The sequence below is a fragment of the Guillardia theta genome (genome assembly GCF_000315625.1).
Source record: "Guillardia theta CCMP2712 unplaced genomic scaffold GUITHscaffold_169, whole genome shotgun sequence".
Classification (NCBI taxonomy): Eukaryota; class Cryptophyceae; order Pyrenomonadales; family Geminigeraceae; genus Guillardia; species Guillardia theta.
Window position 1 is genome coordinate 87523 of NW_005434507.1, and position 14568 is coordinate 102090.

Here is a 14568-nt window from a genome sequence, read left to right on the forward strand (position 1 = left end):
TCGCTGCCGCATCGCCCGTTTCCCCGTTGGAGGCAATGGGGCGGAGTAGTAGAGGCAGACGATGTCGAGCTTCTCTGCGCGGTCAGCCGGCTCCTGCCCCTGCACGCCGAGCTGTGCTTGCTCCGCGCCGCCGCGTCCCAGCGGCTGGTCTCCGGGCCCCGGCAGGCTTCCACGGGAGCGGTGTCGTCGGGGAGAGGCAGGAGGACGTCGAGGGAGGGGTCGTCGGCCAGGGAGAGGTCAGGGACAGGTATTGTGCAGGGAGTGCCAGGGATCAGAAGGGAGTTGAAGATGTCTAAAGTAGACGAGGAGAAGCAGCGGTCTAGAGAGGTGAAAGAGGGTTCTGAGACATCGACGGGGTCGATGGGGAGGAGGAAGGAGGGGTTGAGGGAGGGGTCGTCGAGGAGGAAGGAGGACAGCGTGAGGAGGAGAGGGGGAGACATCAGGGAGGGCAGGAAGGACAGAGGCTTTCCGAGTCGAGGAAGAAAGGAAGGGAGCAATGCGTCAGATGATGGGGAGGAGCAGGTCGTGGGCGTGGGTGGGGAGAGGAACCTTGTGTGCGATATTCCCCGTGCTGACAGGAAGGCATGCAGGGAGTGTCTTGAAAGATATCTCGTACCGGTGATATGGATGGGGAATAGCGGGGTGGTGAAGGGTGGAGGAGGTCTAGTCCACATGAAAGGCTGTGAGCGCCGAAGCGTCGCTTTACTACGACTGATGGGATCACGTCCTGTGACTTTTAAAGCCTGGTGAATTGTAAGAAGTAAACTTTTTTTTTTTGAGTTGACAACGTACACGAAGAAATAATAATCTCAGAGTTGTTGCGTACCCCTCTAAATCAGTGATAGAGGAGGGGTGAAGGTACCGGGTGAACGAAGGAGTGAACCCAGGGGATAGAGGAGGAGGAAGGGCGCGTTTTCGAAACCTTCTGCGAAATCCAATTGAAGGCTTATTATAAAATGAGTAACAAGCCTCGATTTCAATCTGTATCAATTCCAAAATGTTTAAATTTCAATAATAAGAAGTTTGCGAGGAACTCATCATTTTGCTAGCGTCGTTGGAGACACTGGGGCGGAGTAGTAGAGGCAGACGATGTCGAGCTTCTCCTGCGCGGTCAGCCAGATTTGTGTGGCTTATAGGTTTGAAGGTTTTGGTAGGAACAAGTCTTGACGATTGTGCAATCTGTTCATCACATAGTCGGTCAGGTAGGTAGGGAGGTAGGGAGGTAGGGAGGTAGGGAGGTAGGGAGGCATGGAGACAGTCGGTCAGGTAGGGAGGTAGGGAGGGAGGGAGGTAGGGAGGTAGGGAGGCATGCAGACAGTCGGTCAGGTAGGGAGGTAGGGAGGTAGGGAGGTAGGGAGGCATGCAGACAGTCGGTCAGGTAGGTAGGTAGGTAGGGAGGTAGGGAGGTAGGGAGGCATGCAGACAGTCGCTCAGGTAGGTAGGTAGGGAGGTAGGGAGGTAGGGAGGTAGGGAGGCATGCAGACAGTCGGTCAGGTAGGGAGGTAGGGAGGTAGGGAGGGAGGAGAAGGTCTGGACATCATAAAAAGAGTGTACTTCGTGTCATACGACGCGGTAAAGCGACGATTCGAGAAGTCACCACCCACCCCTCGATGAGTTCCCGAGTAATCCCCGACTTTCAGAAGTATCCACCCCCACCCCCCTATTTGAATCACCCATCCACCCGTCTGCTCGGACATCATGTCACAAGCTTTACCACCCCTCCTCCTCCCTCATGTACCCATAGCCAACGCTTGGAAATCAGCATGCGACCCGTGCCCCAGTATTAGAACATGCCAAGACCTTCTCCTCCCTCCCGCCTTCTCTCCATCGCTACTTGACCGACTGTTTGCATGCCTCTCGCTCTCTCTCTTTCTCCTTCTCTGTGTCGCGCGCTCTCTCTCTTTTATCTCTCTGCCAACCTCTTGCTGAACTCCTTCATCCGACTCCCTGTCTACCTCCTCGTCCTCGTATTGTCTTACCCATGTCGTCTACTGCCGCCGATGGCTTCATCATCACTCAGTGCTGCGAGACCCCCACGGGGTCATTGACAGCATCGTGGAGGACGGAAGAGCCTCAAGCACGGGCCCATCACGCTTGCGCGTCATAAGTACAACTAATCTGGCTTGGACGCTTGTCCTGCAGGTCCAGGAATGCTCGTTTGCCCTCCTGATTGCTAGAGTCTCGTCCTTGAGTCTGGGATACGAGGCGACGGACTAAGCCAACTGCCAGGATGAGACACAGAGCGGTCGGACTGTTGGAAGCAGCACAGTGATGTCGAATGGCATGTTTGGAGTGAAGCTAAGTTTCTATGAACCAGCTCGTACATCAAGTGCATTCAAAGAAATCAACCGATGCGTCCATGAGGCAATCGATAGGTCTGTGGACCAATGAATCAAGGGGGTGTGTATTTTTATCCCGCGCACCATCCCCTCTCCTCCCCGCCCTATGACTACCTCTCCCTCCCCTTTCACCTCTCCTCTGCCTCCTCTGCCCTCTCAGCAACTACCCCCTTCTGACTGTGTGGGCTTCTCCTTCAGACGCTCCTCCTTCGCAATGCTCTCGAGGACCTCGTTGCGGTTCCTGACCATGAGCCCTTGAGCCGTCGCCATGACCCACCTCGCGTACTCCGGCCTCAGCACCTTGCTGATCGCCGCACGGCTCTTGCCGTACATCCTCGACAGGTCTCGCTGCCGCATAGACCTTCTTTGCCCCACCGACACTGGGGCGGAGTAGTAGAGGCAGACGATGTCGGCCTTGTCCTGCGCGGTCAGCCGGCTCCTGCCCCTGCACGCCGAGCTGTGCTTGCTCCGCGCCGCCGCGTCCCAGCGGCTGGTCTTCGAGCCCCGGCAAGCCTCCACTGGAGCGGTGTCGTCGGGAAGAGGCAGGAGGACGTCGGGAGAGGGGTCGTTGGCGAAGGAGAGGTCAGCAGCAGGGACGGGAAATGGAGAGTCAGGAAGAAGGATTGAAGGGATGAAGGTGCAGGAAGAAGAGTAGGCGAGGACATCAAAAGAAGGGATCTTGCAGGAGACATCGACGGGGTCGATGGGGAGGAGGAAGGAGGGGTTGAGGGTTGGGTCGTCGAGGAAAGCGGATGTCGGCAGGGACAGAGCAAGGGACATGGTAGAAGGTTCAGAGGGAGGGGAGGACAGACGTTGCGAGCAAAGGTGGACAGGGAGCGAGAACGTTTGATGTAAGGGGGAGGACGTGGCGGGAGAACGGTAGAGATGGCTGGGAGGGTAGGGTAGGGTGGTTATCCCAGTAAGGATCGTGAAATGAAGTCTTTTCATCCCAGGAAGTCAGCTCTGCTTTCAACATTCCTCGTGCCAGACGAGGGGGTGGCTAGATGCTACATACTTTTCAAGTAAGGGGGAGTAGGGTAGTAGATTCCCCATCCTAGAGCTGGGGGAATGTGCAAGAATGAATAGATCGTTCCTCGACAGAGAAATGTGAAATGACTTCTTTTGGTCCTGGTCTAGAATTGCAAGAGTCCCGAGACGTTGCTTTCCCGCAACTTATCAAGTGAAGTAAACCTTTTTTTTTCTGAGGCTCAACTTTTTTTTCCAGACATGTTAGAAAAGAAAATTCAAGCTCTACCCCTGATTAGTAATGTGGGTTTATGAGGGGGTGGGGTAGTAAGACCTAGGATAAAAAGTTTTCAATTTTATTTGTTCCTGTCCTGCCTTGTGCCTCCTTGTCTTGCACAGCCCTCGCTGTCTCCCTCGTCCTGATCCCCTTCAACCGACTCCTCGTCTACCTCCTCGTCCCTCCTCGTCTATCTCCTCGTCTATCTCCTCGTCTCTCCTCGTCTATCTCCTCGTCTATCTCCTCGTCTACCTCCTCGTCTACCTCCCCGTCTACCATCTCGTCTACCTCCCCGTCTACCTCCTCGTCTACCATCTCGTCTATCTCCTCGTCTACCTCCCCGTCTTTCTCCTCGTCTACCTCCCCGTCTTTCTCCTCGTCTACCTCCTCGTCTACCTCCCCGCCTATCCCCTCATCTACCTCCTCATCCTTGGTAGAGGCATACAGAATGTTCACCATTGGTCACGAACGAAATCTTTATCATTTTCACCGTACCTGATATGATCGTGAACAACGGTGAACACTCGACCCTCAAAAGTTCATGAGCTGAGCATGACAAGACCCCTCATATCATCTAGCAAGGCTACCCTCATCTCGTCTGCAAAGTTTGGGGTATCTTTGGCTGAACAATCATGCCATAAATGTTCACTTTCACAAGCCAGAGCATGCCGGCAGCAAGCTGACATCAAGGCTAGTTATATCATGAAAGATCATGGACTGCGTCGCGGAGGACTAGACAGTGAGTACGGCGCTCGTGGAGCTTATGAATTCCCTGTTGGTATTAGCAGTCGAGGCTAATCCGACATGGAACTTGTAAGTCTTCTACGCAAACAAGCATACCTAGTCCATTGGAAGAGGAAAACCCATGGCGACGGTTCAAGCTTGGGCTCCTCAGGACAGAACAAGTAGGGGGCAGGTAGACTCCATCTATTGCTGCCAATTGAGTTGGTAGTTGATAAGTGGTAGGCTATGAAAGCTTATCGAAGTACTTTCTTTATTCACATGAGATGCAACTCTCTGTCCTGTTCCTCCCTTCCTCCTCGCTCGCTCGCTCGCTCGCTCCCTTCCTCTTCCTCTTCCTCCCTTTCTCATGGCGACCCAGCACGAACAGCATGTTCAGCTTTTAGCTGCTCTCCAACCGCTTGCGACGCGTGCGGGAAACGAGTAGCAGCGGCAGGCAACGAGAGGGGAGCATCACTCGCTCCTCCTGCCGCTGGTCTTTGCCCCAGCCTCTCTTACCAGGTAGCAGCGCTTTACCTCCTCATCGGAGCTCGCTAAGCCATTTCGTGCTGCCGCCTGATCGGAACGCGTCGTGCTCAACGGCCGCGTCCCTTCCTACGGGTCAACTCCATGTTTGCCCCTGCTTAGCCCTCAGCCGTGGCGACGCCTCCGCGCCGCTTCAGCTCGCCTTACCCGATCTTATTCGGCTCCCCGTCAGCATCAGCTCTTACCGAGTTCATGCTGACCAGACCGTCGCCCTGCTCGACCACGGCGCGACGATCAACATCATGTCTCAGCAGCTTTGGATTCATCACTGCAAGCAGCATATTCCAAGGATTCATCCAGCAGGTCCTTCATGATCTACCCCCCACGTTTGCATACATCGACGGCATCGTCATCGCTACGTATTCCACCTGGGAAGCTCATGCAGCTCACGTTCGCGCGGTGCTTCAACGCTGTCGCGAACATCAGGTCTTCTTCAAGAGAATGAAAGCTCAATTTTTTCGCACTAGTGTTGACTTCTTAGGTCACCGCGTCTCCGCCGACGGCGTGACGACCCAACACTCCAAGACGGCGGCTATCTCCGCGTGGCCGCTACCGACGACTACTAAACAAGTCAAGATGTTCCTTGGACTAGCTTCCTATTATCGAAAGTTCATTCGCAACTTCTCGACAATAGCAGCCCCTCTGACTGACCTTCCCCGCAAGGGCGCTCAGTTTCAGTGGACTGCAGCATGTCAAAGCGCGTTCGACAGCCTCAAGCAAGCTTTGACGTCTCAGCCCCTCCTGCATCACTTCGACCCGTCCCTTCCGACCGAAGTACACTGCGACGCGTCCAACGTCGGGATAGGAGGCGTACTTTTACAGCAGCCTCCCAACGCCCCCGCCCGCGTCATTGGCTTCTACAGCTGCAAGTTAACTCCGACCGAGCAACGCTACCACGCGACCGAACGAGAGTTACTCGCAATCAAGGATACCATCCTTTTGAAGGCTTCAAGTTCTACTTGATAGGGACTCCATTCAAGGTCTTTACTGATCATCAAGCTCTCACGTATTTCCAGACACAGAAAGACATCAACAGCAGATTGATTCGTTGGCTTCAAACGCTCAGCGAGTTTGCAATCACCGAGTACTGTTACGTCAAAGGTTCTCAGAACGTCGTCCCCGACGCTCTCAGCCGTCAAGATGAAGTTCCCCTCTCGACTGCAGTCGCTCCTCATCACGAGCAACTCTCTCGTCAAGAGGACGGCTTCTTGCTCGCCTTCGCCGTCAGCGCCTTGCAGCCTTTGTCGGACCAGATTCAAGCCGCCTACGAGACGTGCGACTTTTGTCGTCCTCTTATCCAACGTCTCCGCGCCAAGTCTTCCGTAACTTCTTTTCATCTGGATGATGAGCTTCTGTTTTATACAGATTCGTTGCGCCGACGACCTCCGGTCCCACCTCGGGTTTTCAAGAACCTACCTTCAGCTAGCAGCAACCGTTTATTGGCCCCAGCTTCGGAAAGATACCGAGCTTTACATCCTGTCATGCCAGCATTGTCTTCAAGGGAAATCTTATCGACAACGACCAATGGGTACTCCTCATCCCCATGCCGTTCCCTCGACACGCTTCGAAGTCGTCAGTCTCGACTTGCTGACCGGACTCCCACGAACTCGAGATAAGAACGATGCAATTCTTCTCTTCATTGACGAGTTCACCGGGCGAGTTTATCTCACCCCCTCCCGTAAATCGATAACGTCTGAACAAGCTGCTCAAAAATTTATCGAAACCGTGTTTCGATCCCAAGGCCTTCCTCAAGTCCTTATCAGCGACAACGCTGCCATCTTTTCGTCCAGATTCTGGAATGCGCTCTTCAAGATGCTCAACGTTCACGTGAAGCATTCGTCGCCTTTTATGCCTCAAAGCAACGGTCGACCCGAGCGTATGAACTCCGTCGTCCTCGAAGCTCTGCGTATCTACACCACGCAGTATCCTCGAGCCGATTGGGATAGGTACCTCCCCATCCTGGAGACTCACCTAAACTCAGCTGTTCGCCGCCCCATCGGTGCCAGCCCTTTCGAAGTCATGTTCGGCAAACCTATCAGGACACAACTTTCTCTGCCTTCCCCTGACGATCATCAGGACGAGACCCTCGACTCCATTCGTGAAGCAACCGAAGTCAGCGCCGAAGCTGCCCGAGCTGCTCTCGAAGCTGCAGCGCGAGCCACCGAAGCTCGCCTTGAGCAGGCCCGTCGTCCCTGCCGCTATCAAGTTGGAGATCTGGTTTGGCTCTCTACCGCCAACCTCAACATCCCCGACGCCGCCTCGAAGCTCAACCCTCGCTTCGTTGGTCCCTTCCGCATCCTGGAATTTGTTTCAGACAACACCGTTGGTCTCGACGTCTCTCCTCGCTTCGCATCGATCAGAAACACCGTCATCAACATCAAGTGGCTTCGTCCGCATACAGAGCGCGACCCTGCCTATCAAGATCCCCAGCGACCACCCGAACCTCTGGCCACCAGAGACGGCTTGGAATACGAGATCGAGAGCATTCTCAGCAAACGTCGTTGCGGTCGAGGTATTCAGTACCTTGTTAAGTGGACAGGCTATGATCAAGTCAGTGAGAACAATTGGCTTCCTGCTCGTGAGTTGCAGCAGAAATCAGGTCTTCGCGACCTCATCCGTCAATTCGAAGAATGTGAAGCTCTTCAAGCTTTACCCTCCCACGCCTGGACTCCTCCGACTCGTCTGAAGTGGAACTTTAAATCCTATCGTTGATCTCCTCATGGTAAGAGCGAAGGACAAGTTGGAACTAAGTTGTCAAGCGCAGATGGAGCGATGTTGTATCCATGAGGATCCGGAACCTCGGATACTCGTCGGATACTCTGCCGGATATCCCCTATATAAGCGGACGCATCTCGTGCAACCAGCCTCCTGAATTTGCCCCACTTGCATGCACAGTGAGTGTGGTGGTTGTGCGTAGTTTACCTCCCAGTAAACTTAGAGACTTCTATCTTCTGCTTCTCTATCTTCTTCATCCTTACTTCACTCCTGACGTCGACAATCTCTGTGTTGTGTAAACAACACTGAGGCCGGAGTACGCGAGGGGAGTCATGACGACGGCTCAAGGGCTCATGGTCAGGAACCGCAACGAGGTCCTCGAGAGCATCGCGGAGGAGGAGCGTCTGAAGGAGGAGCCCATGCAGTCTACCTGGATGGAGATGATGCGGCGAGGGTCAGGGGAGGGAAGGGGGTAGTGGCTGAGAGGGCAGAGGAGGCAGAGGAGGGGCGAAAGGGGAGGGAGAGGTAGTCATAGGGCAGGGAGAAGAGGGGATTGGGACAAAAATAAAGACAAACGACTAGCAAAGGAGGTATTGCAGTATGCTGCTGGTGCGAGTGGGGGGGGGAGGGAGGGAGAAAAGGGAGAAAGGGACGGAGTGAGTGAGGTACACTCGGGAACTCCTTCCTTCCTTGCATTTTCGTGTGTGTTTCTTGAAATTTGTTTAATTTCTGTCATTCTCCGTGTGAATTTTTCATTCTGTATTGAAAATTCAAGAAAAATAAAATATTTTCTTATCATTCTCATGCGAAAAAATTTTTCGCATTGTCTCTGTGTGTATCTTATGCGTACCCTCCCAAAAATACGCATGAGACATTATTAACCTTTTCCGCTTCGCGCAAAAGCTTAACCAAAAACTGATGCTCGCGCGGGGGGCTCAGCCCCGCTTATTTTAATAATTATTCTTCTTTCCTACATTACAACGTAAACATGTAAGTCTTACATTTCCTTTTACATGCCCTAAGTTACTATCAATTCGGTCTACTGAAAACTGATTCATACATCTCGGAGTGTAATTTATAAATAACATTTCTTTATGACACATCGCGCATGTGTCCATTTGCTCTGCTCTTATTTTTTCTATATACTCAACGTCAATAAAATCTTCCATGTCTCTTTTATTAATCATATCTGTTTCATGATACTTCTTTATTTTTTTAATTATATTTTTTGAAGCACTCATGACAGAATTGTTTGTAAATTCAGCATTTGATATATATAATTTATCAGCTAAAAGCTCATATCCATCCCCAGTGCTTTTTAGTTCTATTCGACTTAGCGCAGTATATTTTAATTTTTTGATATACAACTTATCAAAATATTTAAGTTTAGGAGAATTCCAGTCATATATAGTTATTTTCTCTGACAGAGTCTCACCTTGACTTTTATGAACTGTACAACAGTAATTCAATAAGAATATATCAGAAAATTTACTTATTGGTATTTGAATATAATGAGGTTCGTTATCTCTTATAGCATGAAGATGAATATCTTTATCGTCATAGTCTGTGACTGTGAATAATTCATTGTTACAACAAACCTCGCCTTTTTGAATGGTCTTTCTGGCTATGACTGGTAAATTTATGTATATATTCATATCTTGTGTATACTCATCATTTGTATTTTCTGGTATAAATATATATTCTTTAGGTGTTTCTTTCTTATTCCAGTAGGCATTGACCGCCTTCCTCGTTTTATTGAAGAAGCAAATATTATATTTTGTATCTGTGAATCCTTGCTTAAGGTATGGTTTATAATTAAATTCTTTGTCATTTAGAATATCATTAAGATGTTCCTTAAGTTCTGCTGAGTATCTGTAGACTTTCTTGAGGGTAATGAGTTTACTATTGGCCAAGAACTTAACACCTGGATGATTGAAATAATTTTCTTGTGTGTTTATCTCATCTGGCTCAACAGGGGGAAGCTGATTTTCATCCCCTATCAATACAAATATGAGCTTTGGAATTGCTGTTTTCAGAAGCATCAACCTATGCCATAATTCCTTAGTTATTATACTGATTTCATCAACAAAAATATAATCATAATTATTTTTAATACTCTTGATGTGTACTGGTGATATTTTCTTTTCATCGCTGATTGTAAGGAATCTGTGAATAGTCTTTCCATTAATATTCATTGCTGCCTTATTCGTTGGAGCTATTCTTATATTCCGTGGTAGCAACTCAGCCAGTTTCTTAACAACATACGATTTACCAACACCAGGCCCTCCTCGTATCATAAGGCCATTGTGTTTATCAATCAAGTCTTTAACTTTCAAATATTCAGAACTATCATTTACACTGAATTCTTTCCATGTTGTAGAGAATACATAATTATTATTTGTGTGCTTTTCTTTGCTTAGCATTTGGGGGATATGGTCAGTTTCTTGAAATTGACCCCATTGCTTGCCGTGAAATATATTGCTTTCATTAAATATTTCATTAGGCTTGAATACAACAACACAATCAACCTTACGACCTAATAATTGACCACCTACAGCCTTCATAAGGTCATATAATTGAATATTAGAGGCATCTAATAATTTAATATACATTGCTATGTTATTTTCTGATAATTGTACATCCTTATGACCACCATAAATATAATATCCTGTATTAGATACTTTATCGATTGTCGTACTATCAATGTCTGATAGAATTTTTCCAAGAGAACATAGAATCTCTTTAATATTTGAGTTAACATTAACCTTTGAATATATAACTTTTGATTTGCCTAAAATGCCTGAAATCATGTTTATAAGATATTTGTACAAAGGCTTTCCATCACGTATAATATCCTTTGTAGCTTCTACTATCTTATCAATTATATGAACAAATATATCTTTTGATGCTTTACGACTTGGTATAAGTTGTTTTGTAACTGTAAAACCAATACCTTCATTCACTGCCTTTTTTAGGATTATATGGGAATAAATGTTATTTCCCTTAAAAAGAAGAGTATCAGATGTCATTATGTTATAGAATCCTGGTTTAATATTTTGCTTATCAAATTCTTTAACGTCTTCCCAAGTATCATTGAAGTCTATAATTGGCCATTCATCATAGGCATTGTAAAGATTATATGTATAACACTTATTTATATCATAAGCCTTAGTTAATGGATTATCTAAAAGATTTTTATACTTTTCATCAACAAGGCCCGTATGTGCTCTATTCATTTTGGCCATTATTAAGGTATCATTTACAAGTTTATTTGGACAGGACTTAGGCATAGCATGACCTAAAGCTAATTCTATAATATAATTTATCATTGTAATAACACCCTGACCTTTGTATTCAATTTTTAGATTTTTACATAGCGTTTTAATATGTTCGACATCTTGATTAAATACATATTGAATTTTATCTACTTCAAAGCTCTTCAGCTTAGAATTCAAATAAGTAATTTTTGATGGTATCTTTTTTTCTTTTATTGTCTTGGCTAGGTATTCCATAGGCTCAACATTTTCAATTGTTTGAACGTTGTCTTTAATATCAATTGTATCATATTCCTTGATTTTTTGCTTACTTTCATAGTGGAATATATCAGAAGACGAGGAGAGCTCATATATCTTGATGATGCTCTTTTTAGTATTATTGTCTTCAACTGGATATATATGTTCATTTGAGAGCCTATAAATGAGAGCCCTGTAATGTGAGTCGTAATTTAGTGGCTTATAATGATGGAATGTCTTATCATCATCATGTAGAGCATATACACAAATTCCGCATATTTTACAAAGTTCACATATGGCATATGTGGGGACTCCATTTTTTAGAAAGTCATCAATCTCTACATCTTCATCATCAGGTTTGGGACGTATAGGGTCAATGCCATTAAGCATTAAATTGATGTTTTCATATGTAGAGAATCTTGTTTTCATACCCTTTGCGTTTTGATATCGATGTTGTAAATAATCAAACACACAAGTCCCTTGATTTTTTAGCCAAGTTTGCTCAGGATATCCATCAATATTCTTAACATCGATTTTCCGCATAGGAACTCGCATAAGGTCTTCATTATTCAATAACTCAATAGCTTGAACTTGAAAATCAAAATCTTTCAATTCGATTTTTTTAATCTTAGAGTTGTATTTGTTGATTAAATCCTGAAAGTATTTGAGAAGCAACAGTTTAACATATTCTCTATTTATTTCAAATCGTCTCTTGGTTTTTGAGAAGGTTTTATATTGTATTTGTTCTATTGGTGTTTTACTTTTTGTATAATAGAAATCAGCAACAAATTTTATATATATATCATGTTTCTTTATTTCTTGTCTTTTTCCTAAAAATCTATAAATCTTTGTTGATGCTTCATTTCTCCTTCTCTCTTCTTTCTCCATCTTTCTTTTATCTCTCAATCTTTTTGATGCCTCTCTTAACTGTTGCCGTCTCTTCTCTAAGTTCTGCTCTCTGTATTTCTTGTCTGCCTTCTTTTGTCCCTCGAGCCTTCGTTTTCTCTTTTCAACCTTCACAACAGGCTCGATTAAAGACTTAGCTTTGTCGGCCTTTCTTATGAGGTCATTAAGCTTATCTGTCCTCTGTTGTGGTGTGAGGTCTCGCCATTCACCACGGCGATAATCAACCTTCTCACCAAGGTATTTAAATATGTACTTCTTAGTTTTGGAAACATCCATGTTAATATCTGCCATCCTTTTATTTTATAGGATATATTATTTTTTTACTCTTTATATACTTTTTTATTCTTTATCATTTTTTATTCTTTATATCATTTTTTCTACGTAACGCAAAAAAGGGGCTATAAAGCCCCCTTCTTACTTGTTACATTATATCTACTTTGCTGATTGCTTTAATGATTCCTTTAATCTATAATATCTCTGTCTTGCTTGTTCTTTCAATCGTTCCCTTGCTTCTTCATTTTCTCTATATCTTCTCTTGTTGTTCTCATTGATTCTTTTCATCTCTTTTTCATAAAATTCTGGGTCTTGTTTCTTCCTATGATAATATGCCAGTTGTGGGCTCATCTTATTACCTTCAACCATTTTTATTCTTTATGTATATTTTATTTTATCCTTTATTCAAATATTTATTATCATTTTTTCTTTTATATCAAAATATTAAATGGACTTTTACGATACGATAAAAGACGGTACTGTTGTAATTAGTAAAGATAATTGTAACTATTGTACGTTGCTAAAAAGTCATTTAGATTATAACCTTGTAGATTACCAAGAACATAATATAAAAAATCTCAACCCTTCATTGGTAGATGAGATAAAGAAGAAAAATGAGATTAAAACATATCCTGCTATTTTTATTAATGGTAAGTATATAGGTGGATATAGTGACTATATAAATCTATACAATCAATCCGGCATTTGGTGGTGATTCTGGAGGACTATTACCCTCATTTAACATATGTGGTAAATGCTTATTTTTGTATTTTTGTTTTATTTCTTTCTTTATCCTCTCTGGAAAGTTGAAGTTTATCTGTTCAATAAGTGAATTATAATTATTGATAATTGAATTAAGATGTTCATTATTTAAAGTATTGTTTGATATTGATGTTTCAATTTCACTATTCAACTTCAAAAATTTTATACTCATATGATTGAACATATCAGCTCTCTCAGCTATTTTTAAAGTATTTTGTATAGCTATAAGGACAGCAACAATAGCATTAACTATTATATTAACTGGCTTAAGTGCTGTCTCGTTAAACGCTCCATTGATAATAGCCATTGAAGAACTCGGAATTATTAATATTACTAAGAATATTTGCTTTATAAAAGCATAGTAAGCTCCAGCTCTATTACAAAGAACAGACATAACATAACAATAATCTTTATATTTAGTACAAAGATTTACGGTTGTTGTTGATGATGCTCGTCTTAGTTGTTGAGGTTCCATTATTTATAAGTCTAAAATATATATTTTGTTATACATAGCCTTCCGTCCGTCCTGTCATTCTATTTAAAGTACTTTTGAACTGGTCAGCTTTTTGCTGCGCATTATCTGTAAATTTACTTACTTCTGATGTTCCTTGTTCGACTATCTTACTAGCTTCATTTATCTTCTGCCCTAATGGTGATTTTGTTAAAGCTCCACCTGTTACAGTATTTGCAAAGCTTCCAATCTTTCTCGCTTGTGTGTTAAGCTCTCCGAGTTTCCGAGCACCGTCTCCGATAGTTCCAAGAGCACGACCAATTTTTGGCAAATAACGCATCCCAAAGGATACAGCACCTCCAATTAAAGCACCTAGCATTTTTTCTTTTAATTAAATACTAAGAAATAAAAAACAAGATTTTTAATTTTTCTTCTTCTCCCATTGTGATAAGAATATGTCAGAAAGCAATCTTTCAATTTTATTAAGTTTTGTATCAATATTATTAACCTCGTGTATTTGAATTTCAAGGCTTAAAGTATAATCTCCAACATCAATATCTTCTAAGTCTTGATTTTTACAAACAAACCTTAAGGTGTTTATTTCTGTATTCTGTAACCTAAAATTAAATGTATCATCTGTGCTTTCATATCTCATAAGTAATGTACAAACAATAGAATTATTTTGAATACCTCCAAAGTTTGATAAGTTAGCATTTGTATATGTTAGGTTAGGAATTTGTAGGGTTACCATTTCATCACCTCTTAGGTTAATTGGATTATGTGAATATACAACCTCTTCAAATGGCAACAATATTAAGACATTATTGAGGGATGATGCCGCTGCATGATAAGGGTCAGGGGTGCATCTGACGGAGGACCTGGTGGACGAGCATACCAGGCATCACGATCACGACAAGACACGTAGAGACAGTACAAGGAGGGCTTGTCAGAAGCAGATCATCTTGTCCAGTGGAACAAGGAGAAGGTGAGGTGTGTGAAGACTTGGGACGGGAAAGGGAAATGACAAGTGGAGTATGGAGCGAGCATGGCATGTGCGAGAGTCAGCGAGGATCAGGTTGTCAAAAGGTCCCAGGCCTTGGC

At 44.5% G+C, this 14568-nt stretch overlaps 2 protein-coding genes across 2 annotated transcripts; one reads left to right on the forward strand and one right to left on the reverse strand.

Annotated features, from left to right (window-relative positions):
- Nucleotides 1-2495: 2495 nt before the first annotated feature.
- GUITHDRAFT_120078 (hypothetical protein) lies at nt 2496-3119 on the reverse strand (the record flags this gene model as incomplete). The annotated part of the gene is made up of 1 exon (XM_005820671.1): nt 2496-3119. The coding sequence occupies one exon, from the start codon at nt 3117-3119 to the stop codon at nt 2496-2498; it is 624 nt and encodes a 207-aa protein (XP_005820728.1).
- A 3429-nt stretch (nt 3120-6548) lies between these two features.
- On the forward strand, nt 6549-7141 carry GUITHDRAFT_155946 (hypothetical protein; the record flags this gene model as incomplete). The annotated part of the gene is made up of 2 exons (XM_005820672.1): nt 6549-6794; nt 6855-7141. Coding segments are annotated over exons 1-2 (329 nt in total), but the record flags the coding sequence as incomplete, so codon positions are not given.
- Nucleotides 7142-14568: the final 7427 nt, after the last annotated feature.